Here is a 23,440-nt window from a genome sequence, read left to right as displayed (position 1 = left end):
AAAATTGTTGTTTCTGTTCTGTTTTGAACCTTATTCATTCTGATTGTGGTGCTGTAGCATATCTGTTTTTTTCCAATTGAAGATGTGGCTGGTCATAACTTTTGTTTAATGATCGCCATCCATTTTATTTATGATGTTGTTTTAATGTTTGTTTATTGTTATTACTATTAAGCTTACATAATTTGTATTAATGCTTTTTCCAACTTTGCCTGTTCAGATTCTCTTATGTTATCAAATTGATTTAAAAATGTTGAATTGTGCATATTGTACAATTGTTGTAGGGATCCTGTGGAATCTATTGGCCTCAAGGTGAAATGGAGGGCATAAAATGGATTCCACAAAGATCCCGAAAAAAGATCATTAAATATTTGTGTTATATCCTTCATTAATATATTCTTTGTTTGCATAATGTCGAGGTTTCAATTGATTGTGCACCTGGCCACTCCCACAATATTCAAGGTCACACAGGCAATAACAAGAGGAAACAAACAATTCGCGTCGGTGGGTGCGCCCATGTTTAGGTACACCCAGACGACAAGCGCTAATGAGGAAAGGTCACGGGATGGTGCTCACTCAATTGAATTATCGACTTTAATCAAAATGATGGCTCAGTATATCCGATCCAGTGAAATTTTAGACAACTTGTAGTCCACCTGTTGTTTTTTAAAACTTTTTCCTTGTACTTTTACCCCCCCGTACTTTTACCTTTTAATCGTTCAAGAAAACTTACGGTAAAACAATGCCAAAACACTGTCGCGCAATCTTAAGTATTAAGCCAGTTCATTCACCCATTGTCCAACGCCACCAGTTGTCATATTGATCACAGTACCATAAACGATAAAGGAACTGGTAACATGGAAATTGAGATTCAAATTAATCTTGTACCAGAAACTGGAATTTAGGGGCGTGGTTAACTTCAAAATTTTGGTGTTTTTTTACCCAGATTTTACTAACTTTCTGTTGATCTTTTTTTTTTAAATCAAAAGTTGATTTCATCATTTGATGATATCTTCAAGTTTATGTAATAAAATTTAAACTATTTTTTCTGTACAATAGTAGTTCTTTAATCGATGCGGATATTTTCTGTTTTGTTTTTCTTGCTTCAGTGGTAATGGCAGCAGAAGTGGACCTTGAAACTGTACACTATGAACTCCAAAGTTCGCTGAATGCTCAAAATCCAGTAAGTACATGTAAGAGGAGATGGTAATACATGTATTATGTAATTACATTCACAGATTTAGTATTACTTTGTATAATAGAATTGTATGTATAACTTATTGTAAATACTTGTATTATATACATGTAGTTCTCTAGTAGCAGAATTGTAATCCCAGCTACTAAACAATCAAATAAAATATTTGGTTAACTAATAATTGCTGCGTTTAATGAGAAAATTCATACAGGTCCTGTGACTCTGGTAATAAAAAATGTTACAGAACAAACTGAAATGGTTCCTTTAAGGAATATTAGGTTTTAAAAAATCACACATTTTGTATCAATGTTAGTTCACTTCCTAGGTATAAAAAGGTTGTCATGTCTATCTGTTGAAAACTTGCAAGGAAAAATTGCAAGTGTCGAAACCTCAACCTATGCTTATGTATGTTTACACTAATGCATGCTGATCTCAGGGATTGATTCCATTTCAATTTAATAGTTTTAATCATGTTTTGGCTGGTATCTTGAACATTTGTTATTACAGGATCATGTGTTAACCGTTAATATAATGGAAGGCATTATAAAGGAGGAGACATTAAAGTTGACAGCAAGCTTGTTGAGAAAAAACCGAAGATTTGTAGATTCGATTAAAAAAGTAAGATGCATATAATTCTGTTAACTATCCCTTTACCCTCTTTTTTGTAAGAAATGGTGATGATTGCCTTGAACTGATTTCCCCTCTACTTAATGCATGACCATTGACCCCACAGGGTCACGCTCAGCTAGGTTAATCTATAGGGAATTCCATGAGCTGGTGCATCATTTGCTTCAGTGAACAGGATTATTGAGTAGGGCATAACCAATACGCATGTCGGTTATCTGATCGGGCTGATATTTTGCCCATACCAAAAAATCGGATCGACAATTGAATGATCTAATCACTCATTTAGACCTGCATCTCTTGGTGGAATACCCTATAGTTCGACTTCATCCATGGCAAATATCCATACTAATTGCCTTTCATAATCACCTAGAACTTGACAAGCTACACAATGCTGAAGGAACAACCAAGATGATCAGGCAACTATCTAGTGGCAAAGCACCAAGCGAGGATGCATGGTAGCCCTACAGATATGTACAAGTATGGTGGAGACGAATTAGTGTCAGAACTAACATGGCTATTCAAAGAACTCTGGGCTGTAGGTGAATTTCCACAGGACTTTATAAAGGTGCATTAAAGGGCAACATACCTTACATACGAGTCTGTGACAACCTCAAGGCAAATACTCCTTATAGCATCGCTATAAAGATATATACCAGAGTGATTGTCAATCGTCTCACCAGCCACCTTGACATTACCTTCCCAGAAAGACAATGCAGCTTTAATCTGGTAGAGGCACAACCAACATTTTGCTCCATAAGATATTGTATAATCATTGTTTATTGTATTAATAGCAAATTATTTTTAATAATATTAATAATTTAAAATTGTTGTTCAACTTTGCAGATCAGAAAGTATGTACACAGTGAGGAGGTTAGGGCCACCGCTGAACGCCTCTATGATATGATGAAAAACCAATTCTTGAAACCAAAATCACTCATGATAGGTAAGCATCTCCCAGTTGTTGACAACAAGCATACTGTAGCTCAAGTGTGTTTTTAATGGCTAAGTTTTCTAATTCTGGTAAATGCAAAATGACCCGAAAGTACTGCAAGTTTGATGTGTATCGGTTTTACTTTCTTGTATGGCCCATGGCTGAGAAGTTTGTGATAGTGCAGAATTAGTAATTTTTCCCACCAGCAAAAGCAAGCATGAAGATAATTCCCAAAATAAGCTTGATTGAATCAACACATTGTTGTATTCACTGATTATGTGAATAAAATTCAATTGAAAACACCCAATTCTTTCAAAACCACAAAAAATTACATCCTTACCAGATGGTTTCTCTTTGCAAAAAAATGAGAGTAGAGTAATACAGTACAGTGACTGATGACCGATCAGAATGCTTTATGATAGCTAGTGATATTGACACAGGACATGCACATGTAGTCTGTTTGGTCAATTTTTTGGAGAAGCTATTCAAATGTTTAAGTTAGTGAACATCAAATACATTTTGCTTTGGGTTTGAGGTGAGCATGTCTGTTAAATATTTTGTACCCTGACACGTTTTCTTTCAGAGTCTTTAAATTTACAGTTTAAATATTCTTAAATATTAATAGGTGTTGTCTGATTCTTCAATATTGTTTTCACAATAAACTGAGAGGAAATTTCCCGCTTGATCAGCCAGCACTGCTTCCTGCGCATTTGAGATGCGTATCGCAATTATTGCGGGTAGAGTTAAGCGTACACCAGTGTGAAAGGCGCACACCATGGAAACAGCTGTGGCGTGAAACCAAACAAAATGGTCTAGGTTTTAAAATAACCCTTTTTGTTTTAAAAGTTGCCATTTCTACCCATGTTTACAAGGAAAATTGCAGTGATTTATAGGAAACAATCAAATCTATACTTTCGGAGGAGACAACTCAACTAAAAATCTTCTTGTTTTTTCAATGACCTTTGATTAAAGTGAAAAAATAGCATCTTACATTTGTCAAATATTTTCTATTTCTGATTTTTGGTCAAAAATATCAACTTGGGTTCATCATCCGTTATTATTATTTATATCAGGCTTCCGAGTAGCAAAATAAATCTGTGTATTGCAAAGTTTCTGTAAAGTTCCCGGATGTGATGAATATTAAAAATAATATTGTACGCATCCGGGCATTTGAGACTATTCATGAAAATATTTACGATCGTTGATGATATCCGTGAGTTTCGGGTGTATACGAATTTGCGTGTTATTTATCCGCTCAACGGAGCATTGTCGTATGACAGCACCTCCACACAACCATGACAACAAATATGGCAGCTGTCAGCGGGAGATTCGTAAGTTTGAGCGAAGAGGAATATGCCGAAATCTTACGAAAGAAGGATGCAGAAAATACTATCAAAGCTATAAAGAAATCAGTGAATATTCTAACAGCGTACCTGCAAGTAAAAGGCAAACCCGATGATTTGGAATAATTCGGTAAGCTTACACTCGTAGGTATACATGGTAATAATAGGCCTACTCATGTACTGGAGAAATCGGGTGTGTTTCCTGTTTGATCAAAGCTCACCAACTGGATTTAGTACTGGATTACTATCAAAAGGTTTGGTTTGAGCTTATTCACCAACTGGATTAAGTACTGGATTACTATCAAAAGGTTTGGTTTGAGCTTATTATGTCGCAGAGGCCGAGAGAATTTGAGAGACTTGAACTGTTTACAACTTTATCTTTGACCTGTTTGGAAACTTTTTAATTTGGAAATTGGATTGAAGAACATTTTTTATTATTAAAGGATCAAGCTAAAGTTGCTAAACTAAGCTAGGTAAGTAAAATTTGATTTCCAGAGCAAGTCAGCCTGATATAAATAATAATAATAATATTGAATGGCTTTTTTCGGGTGATACAAGAAAATATTGCTCTCGCTATAAAAATATTTTTATAGCTCGAGCAATATTTTCTTGTATCACCCTCAAAGCCATTCAATATTATATAAATAACGGAGGCACTTACAGAAATAAGGAAGGAAAGGAGTGAATGGTATTGTGGGGTTTTAACTTTATGAGGTAACAGTACACCTAGGGCATTCTTTGGTTTAAATTTTAACAGTTTCCCACAAGTAAATTAAAGTTTCCCTTACATGAATTTTTTGTACCTCATACTAAGATGGCCTCTTCAGCACTGAGATGTAGATCGGCTGACTTGATTAGCATGGATTGAGTCACATGGTCGATTGATGTTAGTCGAATCATGTGACTCAATCAATTTCTTGTAGGCCTCTGGGAGGTGGTGATGGCCACTGTCTTGGTGGACACTTAGGAGCCTGTACTGTAGATGAGTGTATGACATTCTGGGGTTTTATTTTTGTGGGGTAACAGTTTGTCGATGAGCCCGGCTTGTAGATGAGTGCTTGACATTGTGGGGTTTTAATTTTGAGAGGTAACAGTTCCTGAATGAACCTGGCTTGTAGATGAGTGTATGACATTGCGGGGTTTTAATTTTGTGAAGTAGCAGTTCAAGTAGGAACCTGTACTGAGATGAGTGTATGACATTTTGGGGTTTTAACTTTAACAGTTCACCTAGGATCCTTCACTGTAGATGAGTGCATGTGGGATTTTGCTTTTGTGAGGTAAAAGTAGGCCTTGGGAGAATCTGCGTTCTTTAACAGCGATTTCCACGTGCTTTTTTCCAGATTCTGCGTGTTTCCGCACCTCAAGAAATCGTGATTTTCCGCCTAAATCCGTAAAAATCGCCCATTCCGCAAGATTCCGCGGTGCAAAATACACAGGGAAGATGTGTGACAAAATGTAACTGACAGTGACACTGCTAATGTTGAATGTACATGATTAATATGAAATATGTTTTGAAAATGGATTTTGATGTTTACTGAGGGCTGAAAATGCATTTTGGAGACAAGCTTTAGTTTTTAGGTCAAAATATATATCAGATCCGCGAATTTCTGTAATTGTTCACCAATTCGTGCATGGACGCAGATTCCGCTGAAAACATGTTATTTTCCGCGATTGCGGATTTTCCCTAAGCAAAGGTAACAGTTCAAGTTCATCTTTGAGTTAACAGTTCACCGTATCGTAGGGCCTGTAATATAGATGAGTGTATGACCTTGTGGGGTTTTGAGTTAACAGTTCACCGTATAGGGCCTGTACTGTGAATGAGTGGATATGACATGTGTGGTTTTGACTTGTGAGGTAACAGTTCAAGTTCACATTAGAGCCTGCACTAGATGAGTGTATGACATTGTGGGGTTCTTACTTTGTGAAGTAACAATTCGCCTAGGAGCCTGCACTTTAGATAAGTGTATGATAGACATTGTACATATTGGGATTTCAGTTCACCTAAGAGCCTGCTTTGTGGAAGACATTGTGGGGAATAAAATTTATTATCCGACTCCCGAGTTCAACCCCGAGTCCATCACATCCAAGTGCAAGTCTGAATCCATGAAAATGAGGACTCGAAACGGGTCTTGAGTCCGGACTCGTGTCCTCCAGCTAAGCTAGGAAGATCAATAGGTTTATAGGGCAACAAATCTAATATCTTGCATTGTTATATTTATTTTATCTATTTAGGCCAAGACAAGAAGAAGTTCAAGGGACAAAAATCTTCTGCCATTAGTAACGGCAACAGCTCTGACCACCAAAGCAGTAGTAATGATGAAGATAGTGATGATGAATCAACAGCAGATGTACAGAAATGTAAGCTAATTCTCCAGGGCGTAACTTATCGCCAATCTAGCCTTCTTCTATACATGTTGCTGGTATATAAATGTATGTAAACACTGAACCTGAAAGTAGGGCTAGAATATGACGATGTGGGGTTTTAACTTTGGGAGATAACAGTTCACATAGAAGCTCTCACTATAGATGAGTGTATGACATTGTGGGGTTTTAAGTTTGTGAGGTTAGTTCACCTAAGAGCCTGCTTTGTGGATGACATTGTGGGGAATTATCCGACTCAGAGTTCAAACCCGAGTCCATCACATCCAAGTACAAGTCCGAGTCCATGAAAATGAGGACTCGAAACGGGTTTTGAGTCCGGACTCGAAACGGGTCTTGAGTCCGGACTAGTGTCCTCCAGCTAAGCTAGAAAGATCAATAGGTTTACAGGGCAACAAACTAATAAGATAAGTGTATGATAGACATTGTACATATTGGGATTTCAGTTCACCTAAGAGCCTGCTTTGTGGAAGACATTGTGGGAATAAAATTTATTATCCGCCTCCGAGTTCAACCCCGAGTCCATCACATCCAAGTGCAAGTCCGAATCCATGAAAATGAGGACTCGAAACGGGTCTTGAGTCCGGACTCATGTCCTCCAGCTAAGCTAGGAAGATCAATAGGTTTACAGGGCAACAAATCTAATATCTTGCATTGTTATATTTATTTTATCTATTTAGACCAAGACAAGAAGAAGTAAAAAAAAAAAAAATCTTCTGCCATTAGTAACATCAACAGCTCTGACCACCAAAGCAGTAGTAATGATGAAGATAGTGATGATGAATCAACAGCAGATGTACAGAAATGTAAGCTAATTCTCTAGGGCTAAATTGCCAATATAGCCTTCTTCTATACATGTTGCTGGTATATAAATGTATGTAAACACAAGCCTGAAAGTAGGGCTAGAATATGACGAGTTGGGTTTTTAACTTCGGGAGGTAACAGTTCACATAGAAGCTCTCACTATAGATGAGTGTATGACATTGTGGGGTTTTAAGTTTGTGAGGTTAGTTCACCTAAGAGCCTGCTTTGTGGATGACATTGTGGGGAATTATCCGACTCAGAGTTCAAACCCGAGTCCATCACATCCAAGTACAAGTCCGAGTCCATGAAAATGAGGACTCGAAACGGGTTTTGAGTCCGGACTCGAAACGGGTCTTGAGTCCGGACTAGTGTCCTCCAGCTAAGCTAGAAAGATCAATAGGTTTACAGGGCAACAAACTAATACCTTGCATTGTTATATTTATTTTATCTATTTAGACCAAGACAAGAAGAAGTTCAAGGGACAAAAATCTTCTGCCATTAGTAACGTCAACAGCTCTTACCACCAAAGCAGTAGTAATGATGAAGATAGTGATGATGAATCAACAGCAGATGTACAGAAATGTAAGCTAATTCTCTAGGGCTAAATCGCCAATCTAGCCTTCTTCTATACATGTTGCTGGTATATAAATGTATGTAAACACGAGCCTGAAAGTAGGGCTAGAATATGACGATGTGGGGTTTTAACTTTGGGAGGTAACAGTTCACATAGAAGCCCTCACTATAGATGAGTGTATGACATTGTGGGGTTTTGAGTTTTGAGTTAAAGCCGCATTGTAACATCTGGATGCAGTGAACCATGAAAAAAATAGAAATCGCTAATTATGGTTTTATTGTGGTTGTATTAGCCTAATTAACATAGGCTAACAACAGCTAATCCACAAATGTTGTGGATTTGACAAAATTCGCACATTATCCTTAATTTGTCGGTGGCGACCAGCTAAATCCCCATTGAAATCCATGTAAATAGCCGTTTGTGTATTAAGTGCAAATTTCTTGTTATAAGGTGTCCTGTTGCATGTAAGGAGTTGTGGGCCGTTTTTAATTGGGTGTTTGTCACTTTGAGACCAAAATAATGCAAATATAAATTTTGGCGGAATATTACAATGCGGCTTTAACAGTTCACCATAGGGCCTGTACTGTAGAGTGTGTGACATTGTGGGATTTTGAATTACGCAAACACGAGCCTAAAGCTAGATATGAGAATATGACACTGTGGGTTTTAACTTTGGGAGGTAACAGTTCACATAGAATCCCTCACTATAGATGAGTGTATGACATTGTGGGGTTTTGTATTTTGAGTTAACAGTTCACCGTAGGGCCTGTACTGTACAGTGTGTCCTCAAGTGTGTGGCAAAATAATATTTGGGAAAGAGTAATATGTCACTAGAAAGGGCAGAATGTCCTCTTTCCAGTCGTATGCAGCTTTTCCCTGCAATTAATATACTTACCTCTGGGTAACATTATGGTTTCTACTAGACAACCCACCTGACATCGCCCAACACTAAAATCTTTGAATTTTTACCGATATTAGCGGTACTTTCCGTGACTATACACCAAGTGCACGTAGTAATCCAATCTACTTGGCGCGCATTTCATGCCGTTCGAGACCAAGAAAATTGTGACAATTTGTTGTTATTATTAAGATTTTGACCCTAAAGAAACTTGATATATAAGTTTTTTCAGTTACTGTACCATAACTACGCAAGGTAGTCGGTAGAAAAACTGATTTCCGGCGCATTTCTGTGTGTATATATATACACGTGTATAATAAGGTGCCGAATTCAACAACCTTAGATTGTGAGTATCTGAGCTTATATATTATTATGTCAGGCGGATTTATCCGCCTGATATACTAATGAAGCTCTCAAATCTTCTTCTTTCTTTCTTTCTTTCTTTCTTTCTTCTTTAGTAGAACCAAAATTGCTACTAGTGCCAGACGCTTGCACCAATTTTGACCAAACTTGGCCACAAGAAGCACTGACCCAAGCTTAATATAACTTCTACACGGATAGGGGTCAAAGGTCACATAAGGGTTATTAGGGATCATTTTGTGAAAATCTTTAAAATGCTACTGCTCCTTTAAATGACATGCTATGACCACCAAACATGGTCAGCAAGAACCTCTGGCCCAAGCTTCAAATAAGTTGTACCACAGATTGGGGTCAAAGTTCATGTAAGGCTTGATAGGGGTCATTTTGTGAAAATATTTGTGTGAAATGTAATGAAGCAGCTATCATTAGAGGCAGCAATTTTGCAGATAACTTAGGCGGGGAGACAGCTTGTCTGCTGTTTTGATAACGAGAGATAAGCATAGTAAATATTTTGAAAGTCTCAACATATTAAGTCTTAACCACAGTCTAGACCAAACTGAACATGTCAGAGATTGTCTACTGTAGGGGCAGTGGTGTGGTTTTGGGAAGATAGCTGACAGTGGATCTCACATAAGATTTTCTTTCTTTTTTTTTTTTTGGGGGGGCTATTTGCTATATGGACCAAGTAATAGGCATGGGGAACTCTGTTAGGAATGCACTTTTGCTTGGTTATATGGGAAAGTGCGGGAGGGCAGCGTGGGTAGGGGAGGAGGGGGGAGTCAGGTCAAATTCAAAGTTAATCCGATGGGGCTGTAACTCCGAGAAAATGATCACTGACAATTGAGGAATATGAAATTGCAAAGGACATCCGAGGTCAAAGGTCAGGTCAAATTTAAAGTTGCTCCAATTGGCCTGTAACTCAGGGAAAACAATCCCTGACACTTAAGGAGTATAAATCCATAAAGGTCATCTGAGGTCAAAGGTCAGGTCAAATTTTAAGTTGCTCCGATTGAGCTGCAACTCAGGAAAAATGATCCTCGACACTTCAGGAGTGTAAAACCGCAAAGGTCATCCGAGGTCAAAGGTCAGGTCAAATATTAAGTTGCTCCAAACAGCCTGTGACTCAGGGAAAACAATCCCTGACACTGGAGGAGTATACAACCGTAAAGGTCATCAGAGGTCAAAGGTCAGGTCAAATTTAAAGTTACTCCGATCAGCCTGTAACTCCGGGAACACAATCCCTAATACCTCAGGAGTATAAAACCGCAAAGGTCATCCGAGGTCAAAGGTCAGGTCAAAATGATCCCCGACATTTCAGGAGTATAAAACCGCAAAGGTCATCCAAGGTTAAAGGTCAGGTCAAATTTGAAGTTACTCCGATCAGCCTGTAACTCCGGGAACACAATCCCTAATACCTCAGGAGTATAAAACCGCAAAGGTCATCCGAGGTCAAAGGTCAGGTCAAATTTAATGTTGCTCCAATCGAGCTGTAACTTGCAGAAAATGATCCTTGACACTTGGGGAGTATAGCATGAGTTTATCCGAGGTCTAAGGTCAAACTATGCTAATCAGAATCAATCACCGCCTGACATTCGTGGCTCGTGAGCCACAGTAGCTCTAGTTACAATTGTGACCTCACCTGCAGGACAGTTGTGTATGAAGATATATAGAATCTTGGACGGAAGTGATAAAGTAAAAGACACTCCATCAGAGTCCAAAGCCGTTGGAAAAAATGTGAAAAAAACGGCAAATAAATCCAGTCCTGCTCAGGCTAGTACTGGAAAAAGTAGTGCAAAATTCAAGTGATAAAACTAGTAAAACTAAAGCTGCTTCTAATGTGGAAAATAGTAAATCAATCAGTGAAACTCACGGTACAGGGCAAAATTCTGAAAAAAAATTTAAATCCTTCATGGAAAATGCTGTATCAATGGTACGATCAGAAATTACTACCCATAGGGGAGGACAAGCCCCCTCAGCAGGGTCTAGTGAGGAATTTGCACAACCAGGATGGTCTGGTATAGTCATTCCAGTTCAAGTAAATTTGAGTACAAAGAGTCAAATGATGATATCAAGGATGACCAAGACTCGATAGCCTTAGATGTCCATGCTGATAATTCAGGGGATGGTCTTCAGTCTGAGTATCAGGATAGGCCTTCGGCAGGGACAGACTTAGGTTTCAGTTTTCTACTGGCCCTCCGTGCCAGTGAAATGGCTAATCTAGTGGCCCTGCAATAAATTTACTGGCCCAGCTTTTTCAATATGTTCTACTGCAAAAAAAAACCCAACATTTGTTGGCGCTTTTGGGGAAAAATCTATATCAATTTTTAATCATTTGTCATCATACAATGTGTATCATATCGCATATATCAAAAAATCAAAATTATTTGATATTCCTCGTTTTCAAAATGCAATTCGATATGTCTGATGTGCTCCCAGGTCCCACAAAAAATATGTGGAAACGTCACTGTCCGAGCCCTTAAAGTCAAGCAAACCTTAACATTTTAATTTGTTTTGTACTGAATGTACTCAATGTAGAGAGTGTAGTCACTAACACAAGTTCAGTCCTGCCTTTATTAGTTCCGAAAGTTTCAAACTAGGCGGTATTTGCGGTATCGCTATCAGCATCAGATATGTAGCGCATGGAAGAGCTAAGTAGTATACATAGGCCTACTATCATCGTAAAAAGCGGCCGTATATTTCCAACTTGCTAGCAACGCAAGAATAAGAAAATAAATATTATACAAAAAAAAACATTGAATAAAGATATAATTTTCAAGTGACAGGAAGAGCAGACAACTGTAAATATGACCATCACTGATACGGTCTCATAAGTTTTATATCAGGCTCAGAAATCTAGTGGCCCACCGGGCCAGCATTGTTGGAAGTTTACTGGCCCGACGCAAAGTTCACTGGCCCCGGGCCACTGCTTAAATCCGTCCCTGGCCTTCGGTCAGAGGAAGGAAGCTGACGACGAGGCAAGAAGCGTGAGGGAATCCGTTATGACAGGATCGAGAAGCCTAATTGATGATGTGCAGTGGTATCGGTCCTTCGCCAATTGCCTTCATACTATGATGACTTGTTAGGGAAGGTTTGGAGTCCCAGAGTCATACCTCTTTCTCAGCCAAATCATTTCAAAAAGGTCAATCAAAACCCCAAGTTCCTGAACTACCTTTAGAGGGAATGATGAAGGATATGGGAGAAGATTGAGACATTTATGGAAAAAGGTCAAATAAGTACGTCAACCTCAGTCAATAGTCGCCATTTTTGGTTAACGAGGAAGACGTTGAGAAGTATAGTAGGGTGCCAAAGATCGACCCAGAATACATGGCTATGATAGGAGCCGGGCCAAAAACATGCACACCAAGATTGCTCCCAGCAGTTCCACACGTGATAAGGCTCCCATTTTTAAACACCAAGAAATTAGGGTGGCAAGAAATGAACTTGGAAAATGTGATGAATCAGCTCGAGTCATTTTGCGAGCAGCTTTTAATGGATTGCTTATAGTAGGGGGGTGTGATAATTCCAACTTTTTATGAATTGCTGCTGAAAATATGGTATCGACTATACTAAAGAAGAATATGATCATTAAAAATAAATTTAAGTAGATTAACCCCCCCTGTACATGCCCCTTGAAGATTTGGTAACAAGGTTGCCGAATTCGGCAGCCTTGCACATTGCTTAATGAAGTAGGTTATCATAGAAACTGAAAGAAATTGAGGTTCATGAGCCTGTTTAATGATTATTTTGTATTGTAAATGCTGTGTTTGATCAAATGTGTCGACAATAACATAAACAGCTTATCAGCTGGAAGATAAAATCACGTTTTATTTGTCTAGAAGAGAGTACAATGCTTCATATTTAAGTCCATTCATCCAGCTGCAGTCTGCCTTCGACATCACATTCCTCAAATAGAGGTTCAGGTTTTTGGCATTATATTTCACACACAGTTTGCTATGATCTTTTAATTGCAAACATCACTTGATTTAAGAAGTGAAAGACTTGTGTCCCTTCAAGATACTTCAAGATACCCAGCTGCAAGGTTTTGGATCGCTGGCTTGTCAAGCTTCTCTGGATCCATGGAAGATAGGCCTATGGCATGCTCAGCTGTAAGATCACATTCCCCAAAGGTAAAACTGTCTCCTTCTGAAACCCGGAACAAGACATGGTCGATCATCTTCATCTTTGTGGCTTCATATATGAGAAGGATTCTGCTACTTTAAACGAGTAGGCCTATCATAATATGTTATTATCATACATGTACTTGATTTGCTGGAATCTGTCCATTGACACAAAGGAGAATGCTGGTATGTTGATGTTAAGAAGGTTCTTGGGATTATTGTGCAATTAGTCATCATAAAGTTGATAAAAGGCTGGTATCAGTTTTGAGCAGGTTGTAACTGTTCAAGTTTAGTTAGTGAAAAATATGGCTCTATAATATGATGTAAACTAATCAGAGCTCCTGTATAGTAAGACTGTATGGTTTTCAGGAGTCCAGATCCAAGATGCACTGGCAATGCATGCAAGTATGTGTTCATATATGGCCTACTTTTGAAGATCCTGTAAATAGCTAGAGTTATATCATTAAAGTCATTAAAGCGTTTGTCCTTCAGGCTCACTGGGAAATGTGGATGTTTCATTGGACTTGTTCCATGATTTATTAACTTTGTATGCAGCCAAGTGCCTGTTGAGTCAAACTGCTCGACGATGAGGCAGTAGTTGAGTAATTATTCTTGGGCATTATCTTGTCTACCTATTCTGTTCTCAATTACGTGCTTGGTAAGACTCTTAATCTTAGGTCCGTATGCACAAATGAGTTAGATCGGTCTAAAGTTAGACCTAAATTGTCTAAGTGGAATTTAGTCCCAGGACAAGTGACATTTCCTTTATATTTTCTTAAGCTATTTTGTATTATTTTTAACTTTGCATGTAAATCTTTAGAATTTGCTAGCTACTCTATGAAGTAAAAATAAGAGTAAAAGACCATTCCTGTTGGAACTCAGTTCCACTTAGACCAGTCTAACTCTTTTGTGCATACGGACCTTAGGGCCTACACCTTACAGAAAAGATGATCAGACATAAACCCAGAATCCAGCCTTTCATCAATAAGACTTTCTACACCTACACTATGAGCTGTTTGATCTGTGATGACAAGTGTTTTAGTTTCTACTCCACTTGCTGCTTCTAAGATCACAAAGATAGGCCTACTCACTTTTTACACCACACTAATAAACCTATAGCCCCCCCCTAAATGTCCAAAATTGCTCAAATATCATCATGTGGAACTAATTTCACACTAGCTAATCAAGAAGGCCACATACAAAACCCATAGTTTTAGCGAAAAGCACATTAATCAAGTGTTCACAACCATTTGAACTTCCATTAATGTCGTCTGCTACATGCAGTAAGTATACAAGCCTGCCGAATTCGGAAACCTTGTTTCAAAATTTTCAAGGGGCATGTACAGGGGGTTAGAAATCTTTTTGAATAAAATTCTTTCATATTCTTGATTTCTAATGTTGATACCATGTTTTGAACTGCAATTCATATTAAAAAGTTTAAATTTGCAAAATAACACACCCCCTACTTATAGTAAATGCGGCCAACACCATACTAAATGACCCTGATAAATATAGGACAGATGAAGCAGCGAATCTGTTACATGGCGCTGTTCAGACCCTAGATTCTATCGCAGATTGTGCATTACGCGTCACAGCACGTAGTGTACTGGCCCGACGCCGTATATATCTATCTCAGGTTACCTTCAAAGACCATAATGCACACAAAGACCTAATGAAGAAACTGATGGTGGGCGGTGAATTATTTCATGGCGAATTTTCCGAAGTTAGGCACAAGTATGCATCATTGTCAAGGGATGCTAAAGAAACATCAGACTATGACTCAACTAAATTCAATATCCCAAAGTAACAGGGGTTCTCAGGTGATGTGAAAGATGGCCCCCCTCCAAAGAAGCCTGCCCTCCAGAAAGGATATGAGAGACAGGCACAGCCTCATTATTATTATTTTTTTTTTCATTGCGGCAAACATCATGTAACAACAGGATCGTAAAGTGACTTTTAACACAGTCTTGCCTAGTGACAGGAAACAGAAGCCCTTTCCCTATTCCAAGAGAGGAGGCTTCAAACAATGACATTCTCCCACAAAGATCAACTTTAATAAGGGGGAGGTTACAACAATTCGTGCAAAAATGGCAAGAAATAACACCCGATCAATGGGTATTCAAAACGTTCAATCAAGGGTACATGATAGACTTCGTAACCAGCCACCAGAATTCAGCTGTGTCAGGGAGACAAGATTACCATCAGACCCTATTTCAAGAAAATATTTGTTAGATGAGATGGATTCTTTATTAACAAAAGGCGCTATCGAATTAAAATCAGAAAATCAGGCACACAAAGGATTCTACATTCGTCTATACATAATCCCCAAGAAAGGGGGAGGTATGCGCCCAATTCTGAACGTCAAGCCGTTAAACATGTTCATTCGGAAAGAAAAGTTCAAAATGCAGACAGTATACGAACAATTATGCATTCTCTAAACCCCAGAGATTGGGCAGGAAAAATGGATCTGAAAGATGCATATTTCCAGATCCCTGTTCATCCGAGTCACCGAAAATTCCTGAGATTTTCAGTAGCAAAGCGGTGTTATCAGTACAAAGTACTATGTTTCGGACCGACATCAGCCCCAAGGGTCTTGACAAAAATAATGTCAGTAGTGGGTGCCAGAGTGGGCGCATACCTTCATTCCCATCAAATTCACATGTCACAGTTTCTCGACGATTGGTTAATCAGTGCAACAAGTCGAGAAGACGCAGTCAAAGCAATTCAGAAGACAATAAACTTGACCCAGGAACTAGGCATTGTAATAAACTGGGAAAAATCTGTGTTGAAACCGACCCAAATCTTAGACTACTTAGGGATGAAATTCAATTTGAGGGCAGGTGTGGTGACACCGTCAGTGGAGAGGTTCCGCAATTCCTGCCAGTACAGAAATTGCTAATGATATTAGGCCTATTGCAGCATGCATAGAAATTGTACCATTGGGCCGCCTCTTCATGAGGCCAGTTCAGATGTATTTGTTAAGTCAGTGGCGTCCAAAATATCAGAGCCTAGAATTTTTAATAGAGATTTGAAAAAGTCTGATACCACATCTGAAATGGTGGACGTTACAGGAGAATGTGATGAAAGGTGCAAGATTATGTCTCCAAAATGCACAGATGACATTGATCACAGATTCCTCAAAACTGAGGTGGGGAGCCCACTTAGAAAACGAGCAGATAAGCTGACTTTGGGACCCCGCCCAAACAGAGACACGGCACATAAATTGGCTGGAAATGAGAACCATGTTCTTAGGACTTCAACATTTTGTGAAAAGTAGAGTACAAGACAGTCGGACAACACAACAGTTGTGTCGTACTTGCTGGTAAAAGAAGGTGGAACAAGGTCACCAGAGCTGTGTTTCCTGGCATGGGAGTTACTCAATTGGTGCCGGGATCATCACATATGCCTGAAGGCAACACATATATCCGGGAGCTTAAATGTTATAGCAGACTGCCTATCCAGGGGGAATCCCATAAAACACACACAGTGGTTGCTACCAAACATGGTTGTGCATCAATATTTTAAATATGGGAAAAGCCGAATATCGATTTGTTTGCAACAAATTAAACAAGAAATGTCCGGTATTTTGTTCACTGGGAAAAGAACAAAATGCACTAGCAGTCGATGCATTCACGATATGTTGGGAGGGGATTGAAGCATATGCCTTCCCACCTCCAATCCTCCTGCCAAGAGTACTGAGAAAAATAATGATGGAGGAATGCGTAGTAATATTAATTGCCCAAATGTGGCCGAGACAAGTGTGGTTTCCAACAATGCTAGACCTAACCATAGATCTTCCAAGAAAACGGCCAATCAGAGAGGATCTCTTATTCCAAGATCGAGGAAGATTGCTGCATCCAGATCCAGCCTCGCAAAGTTAGTAGCATGGAGGCTGTCCAAAACAGAAAATTGAGACATGATTTTCTGAGAGGGCTGTAGAAATTATGGCAGCAGCCAGAAGAAAGAACAAGTCTAAAACATATGATGCCAGACTCAGAAGATTCTGTGATTGGTGTGAAGAGCGGAATACAGATCCCTCTTCTGCGACTGTGAGTCAAATAGTAGATTTTCTGCAAGAGTTATTTGACAAGTTTAAGTTTACTCTACAATAGCTGGATATAGATCAGCAATTTTCTTGATCCATAAAGGTTTTGATGGTATAATTACCTCAGGAGAAAATAAAGATTTGTCAGGTCTAACTGCAGGCATGCATAACTTAAGACCAAAAAGAAAACATTAGCTCCTATTTGGAGTCTACCCCTTGTGTTAAACATGCTGTTAAAAGAACAATTTGAACCAATGCAAACAGCAGATATTAAATATGTTACATGGAAAACTGTGTTTTTGGTAGCAGTTGCTTCAGGGCATAGAGTTAGCGAAATACATGCCCTGTCCAGATAAAAAACATTTTAGATGGGAAAAGAATGGGAAAGGTAATAGAGAATTTTTTTTTTTTTAATAAAATAATAAAATGCTGAAGTGAACAATAGTCCATAAGACACAGTTTCAGATTTGAAGCAGGTTTGACTGCCAAAATGGCAAAATATAAAGTTTTAAAAAATATTGTTTTAAATATGTTTTCTAGACTGAAATTTTGTGCAGAATTCATTTCTGAAGTCAGAAATGCACAATTTGTCATTGTTTTCCTGATATGAGCATTACAGTAGAGGCATATGCTTTTGACGGAAATAAAAATATGAGATCCATAAGTGACAACATCATCACAACATATTTGAACTCTATTGGCACACTTATAAAGGCTCTGCAAGGCTCACATCATGTTGTAGTGCAAGTCTGACATCTGATTGGTGCACACACATTGAATATAGGTCACATGATTGCGCAATATTACAGGTACTAATTGTTCCCGATTTTGCTCAAAAATGGGGTGGCGAGTCAATTTGATAAAAAATTAGAACTCAAAAATATGCATTTTAGCACAAGTTTGATACTATATCCCTGTAGTACTGTATCATGGGAATAACTGATTAGTTTTTCTGAAGTCAGAAATGCAAAATCTGTCATTGTTTTCCTGATATGAGCATTACAGTAGAGGCATCTGCTTTTGACGGAAATAAAAATATGAGATCCATAAGTGACAACATCATCACAACATATTTGAACTCTATTGGCACACTTATAAAGGCTCTCTGCAAGGCTCACATCATGTTGTAGTGCAAGTCTGACATCTGATTGGTGCGCACACATTGAATATAGGTCACATGATTGCGCAATATTACAGGTACTAATTGTTCCAGATTTTGCTCAAAAATGTGGTGGCGAGTCAATTTGATAAAAAAATTAGAACTCAAAAAATATGCATTGTAGCACAAGTTTGGTACTATATCCCTGTAGTACTGTATCATGGGAATAACTGATTAGTTTTTTAAACATGTCGCCCTCATATTTTTTTTTTTTGCGATTTTTCGAAATGCCAAATTTTACGTAATTTACAGATGTCACAAATTGATAAAAAAATTAGAAAAGAAAATTGAGAAGGAATGGAAAGATATTAATGTTATACCCAAGTAGGAACTTATACTGTGCATAACTGATTAGTTTTTCAAGCCTATAGCTCTTGTAGTTTTCTTGTAATCCCGATTTTTATAAATGGCGGAATTTTTACACACATCAAAATTTTAAGGGTAGGGGAAACATTATTACATTTTGCAAGTCTTTCCCTTAGTTAAAATGAATAAAGTTATGTATCAAATGAAAGCCCATTCAATACTGCATAGACTGGTAGGTCAACCATCACTGTAGCACCTTCCTATCACGAGTTATGATTTTTCAAATCAATTTTTTTTTTTTTTTTTCTTATTTTGGCATGTCAATTGTCACGAGGCATGTCATATTTCAATGATTCTGGCGCGCAAATGATTAAGTCAATCACAAAACAAATACCTGAATCCATCAAATAGTACCCTCAGCTGATATGTTAACATTTTAAAGGGCCATATCTATGTATATTGTAGACTCCATGAGTATACAAAGTTGGCATGTGAAAATTTTTGTCACCCAAAAAGTGCGTTTTTCGGGCAAAATCGGCCACAAATCAAAACGATGTACGATGCACGCGTTTTGACAAAAAAATCATGTTCTACAAACAATTTTACCCTAGAAAAGACACCTTAGACATTAAACATAGCTATTTTCACTCTGGGGTGAATTTTTACACAGTTTGGCAGTGAAACCTGCTTCAAATCTGAGACCATGTCATAAGGAGTGAAAAATTCAAAACTAACATAGGCAGCATTGCACTATGATAGCAAACCCTATGGCCTAATCAGTGGTTCACAGCAAGAGGAAAACTGGAGTGCTGGGGAGAAGCCTCAGATGAGTGACATAAGATGCTGGTGTACTCTGCTTATTCAAAAGCTATTCCAAACATGTACGGCTGTGTGGATGAAAGTCCGACCCATAGAGATGGTTCTTGAAACAGGCACTGCAAGGGCCAAGAATAGCCAAGAATGAATCATTGAAACACCCTGGGGAAGATATATTCCTATCCAGTTTTGATCAGTACACTTCAGTGGAAGATGAGCTTGTGCCCATGTATAGAGCAGTAGCAATTTATTTGGAAAGAACCAAAGTTGCTAGGTCAAAAGAATCTCCACTTTTCTTGAGGGAGATGTGCGTGGTCCGTCTAAGGAAACAATTTATTGATGGATCGTTCAGACTGTCAAAGCCGGAGAAGAAGACATCAGTTTGGCTAGAGCACATGATACTAGAGGTCTTGCTTCTTCATGGGCATTGTTTCAGGGAGTGAAATTGGAAGAAATAATGAGATCAGCTTTCTGGGCATCAGAAACAATGTTTACAGGGATGTAAGTTTTCTGTATTTTTACAGAATTCTGTAATTTTTGTAGTCCAGATTTACGCAATTTCTTTTATTTTCAGCCCATTTTGGGCTTTTTTAGCCCAAATTTACGCGTTTTTTCGTATTTTCCGTATTTTTTCTTCAGGGTTACTTACATCCCTGTGTTTATGTCATTTTACATGAAAGATGTTGTATGGGATATTGCTATGTTTTCCTCGGCTACCCTTGGTACAGCACAGGCAGGTGCGAAGCGATACACAAAGAAGAAAAGGAAGAGGTAGAAGTCTTCCTGTTAGTTTACATGATTAGCACACATAATGTTGTTAACTTGCTTTTCATCGGTGAGGTTATGATATCACTGATTGTTAATGTTCTAGTCGTTAAATTGATTTTTGTACTAGTTCATGTAGAATCCTAATAGTTCATGAGTTAGCTTGTGTTTTGTTCAAAGTTATTTACAATGTTGCAGTAGTTATTATAAAACTTGCAATTTACCAAAAGGCACTTGACATTTTGCACACTTGCATGGTTGAGCTTTGCTACTCAGTACTCAAGCATACAAATTTGTGACAGTTGTTTTCAGTACCCTTAATATCTGTTTAGTTGTTCACTGAGCTGTGTCAATAACATCACAAGCTGCATACCACTGGAAAGAGGACATTCTGCCCTTTCTAGCGACATATTACTCTTTCCCAAATATAAAGTTGTTTTGCCAAAGCAGTAATTTTTATCTCGATATACTTTTTTTGTGGACAACCTGTAGGATGAGTGTATGACATTGTGGGGTTTTAAGTTTGTGAGGCTAGTTCACCTAAGAGCCTGCTTTGTGGATGACATTGTGGGGAATTATCCTACTCAGAGTTCAAATCCGAGTCCATCACATCCAAGTACAAGTCCGAGTCCATGAAAATGAGGACTCAAAACGGGTCTTAACTTATTTATCGCCACTCTAGTCTTCTTCTATACATGTTGCTAGTATTAAAATGTATGTAAACACTGAGCCTGAAAGTAGTGCTAGTACTGTAGATGAGAATATGACGATGTGGGGTTTTAACTTTGGGAGATAACAGTTCACATAGAAGCCCTCACTATAGATGAGTGTATGACACTGTGGGGTACGTTTTGACTTTTGAGTTAGCAGTTCACCGTAGGGCCTGTACTGTAGATGAGGACATTCTGCCCTTTCTAGCGACATATTAATTACTCTTTCCCAAATATAAAGTTGTTTTGCTGAAGCAGTAATTTTTATCTCGATACGGTAATGCTTTTTTTGTGCACACCCTGTAGATAAGTGTATGACATTGTGGGGTTTTAACTTTGTGAGGTTAGTTCACCTGAGAGCCTGCTTTGTGGATGACATTGTGGGGAATTATCTGACTCAGAGTTCAAACCCGAGTCTATCAAATCCAAGTACAAGTCCGAGTCCATGAAAATGAGGACTCGAAACAGGTCTTGAGTCCTGACTCGAAACGGGTCTTGAGTCCGGACTCGTGTCCTCCAGCTAAGCTAGAAAGATCAATAGGTTTACAGGGCAACAAATGCATTGTTATATTTATTTTATCTATATAGGCCAAGACAAGAAGTTCAAGGGACAAAAATCTTCTGCCATTAGTAACGTCAACAGCTCTGACCACCAAAGCAGTAGTAATGATGAAGATAGTGATGATGAATCAACAGCAGATGTACAGAAATGTAAGCTAATTCTCTAGGGCTAAATCGCCAATCTAGCCTTCTTCTATACATGTTGCTGGTATATAAATGTATGTAAACACTGAGCCTGAAAGTAGGGCTAGAATTTGACGATGTGGGGTTTCAACTTTGGGAGATAACAGTTCACATATAGAAGCCCTCACTATAGATGAGTGTATGACACTGTGGGGTTTTGACTTTTGAGTTTGCAGTTCACCGTAGGGCCTGTACTGTAGATGAGAACATTCTGCCCTTTCTAGCGACATACTAATTACTCTTTCCCAAATATAAAGTAATTGTTTTTCCAAACCAGTAATCTTTATCTCGATAATACATTTTTTGTGGACACCCTGTAGATGAGTGTATGACATTGTGGGGTTTTAACTTTGTGAGGTTAGTTCACCTAAGAGCCTGCTTTGTCAGGGCTGTCAACTCTCCCGCATTGGACGGGAGTCTCACGCATTGGCGCCCATTCTCCCGCTCTCCCGTCAAACATGTCAAATCTCCCTCTTAAATGTAAAAGCTTCCACCAAGCCCCTAAAATCTCCCGCATTGGGCCACAAATTGTCAAAATTTAGGTCTATTCGACTATTTGAAGGGCTGATAACCTTCTTCTTTTTTTCTAGGTTGTACGCTACCGAGATTCTACATTTATTTGGTGCTTGCAGTTGTAAATTTTGACATTTTGCGACTCTCCCGACAAACATTTTCCAAAAATTGACAGCCCTGGCTTTGTGGATGACATTGTGGGGAATTATCCGACTCGGAGTTCAAACCAGAGTCCATCACATTCAAGAACAAGTCCGAGTCCATGAAAATGAGGACTCGAAACGGGCCTTGAGTCCGGACTCGTGTCCTCCAGCTAAGCTAGGAAGATCAATAGGTTTACAGGGCAACAAACTAATATCTTGCATTGTTATATTCAGGCATGAGAAATTTCTGCGTTTCCGCGGAATTCCGCGTTTTCAATTATCAAAAATCGCATTTCTAAAACTATTTCCGCGTTTTTCAAATTTCGAAATCTGCAATTTTTTAGAGCGACTGGAAAATGAACCTAGCGATCCTTCGGTCGTGACCTTAGTCTGACAAAGTGGCCGGGATTTCGACTGATGCTGAGGCAATCGTGACCTTTGTTCTCTGCATTATCATCGTGAATGTGAAGGCGTAGCGGTAATGCCTATTTCGCATTTGTTTTGAACTGGGACCTGTGGTGATGATGCTATTTGAACCCACTGTCATGTTGCTGGCAGAAAAGTGAAAATCGGTGTGGAATCGGCGTGAATCAGCGATCCAAATGCGAACAAATTCCTTAGCTTATCGTGCATCAAATTGATTCAAAAGTGGTAGGTGACTTTTATCGCCCATGTGCAAGTATCAATATGCTTTTCAGCGCACGTGTTGCATTTTTCGCATGTCATTATAAGCTTCTGGGTTGCCAAATTCCGCATCTTGAATATAGACTTGATTTTGAATGATACACGTATTTGGATGCTTTTTAGGCTTCCCTCGTTTTTTTTCGTTTTTGGTAGAGCCCCACTCTCATGCCTGTATATTTATTTTATCTATTTAGGCCAAGACAAGAAGAAGTTCAAGGGACAAAAATCTTCTGCCATTAGTAACGTCAACAGCTCTTACCACCAAAGCAGTAGTAATGATGAAGATAGTGATGATGAATCAACAGCAGATGTACAGAAATGTAAGCTAA

At 38.6% G+C, this 23,440-nt stretch overlaps 1 protein-coding gene and 2 long non-coding RNA genes across 4 annotated transcripts in view; 1 reads left to right on the top strand and 2 right to left on the bottom strand.

Annotated features, from left to right (window-relative positions):
- LOC140146057 (uncharacterized) overlaps positions 1-23,440 on the bottom strand; it is a 273,862-nt gene that overhangs the window by 180,870 nt on the left and 69,552 nt on the right. The window lies entirely within an intron of this gene.
- LOC140146043 (uncharacterized) overlaps positions 1-23,440 on the bottom strand; it is a 107,070-nt gene that overhangs the window by 45,945 nt on the left and 37,685 nt on the right. The window lies entirely within an intron of this gene.
- The window catches only part of LOC140171423 (uncharacterized), a 24,695-nt gene extending 1,255 nt beyond the window's left edge, over positions 1-23,440 (top strand). The window contains exons 2-9 of the mRNA XM_072194684.1: positions 1,107-1,180; positions 1,700-1,810; positions 2,663-2,762; positions 6,326-6,441; positions 7,153-7,278; positions 7,733-7,858; positions 21,616-21,738; positions 23,306-23,440. Coding sequence (XP_072050785.1) covers positions 1,112-1,180; positions 1,700-1,810; positions 2,663-2,762; positions 6,326-6,441; positions 7,153-7,278; positions 7,733-7,858; positions 21,616-21,738; positions 23,306-23,440 — 906 coding nt within the window. The 5' untranslated portion in view covers positions 1,107-1,111. The remainder of the gene's footprint in view (positions 1-1,106; positions 1,181-1,699; positions 1,811-2,662; positions 2,763-6,325; positions 6,442-7,152; positions 7,279-7,732; positions 7,859-21,615; positions 21,739-23,305) is intronic.

This window comes from Amphiura filiformis, chromosome 2 (assembly GCF_039555335.1).
Source record: "Amphiura filiformis chromosome 2, Afil_fr2py, whole genome shotgun sequence".
In the NCBI taxonomy this organism is placed as follows: domain Eukaryota; kingdom Metazoa; phylum Echinodermata; class Ophiuroidea; order Amphilepidida; family Amphiuridae; genus Amphiura; species Amphiura filiformis.
This window is presented reverse-complemented; position numbering and strand designations above follow the sequence as displayed.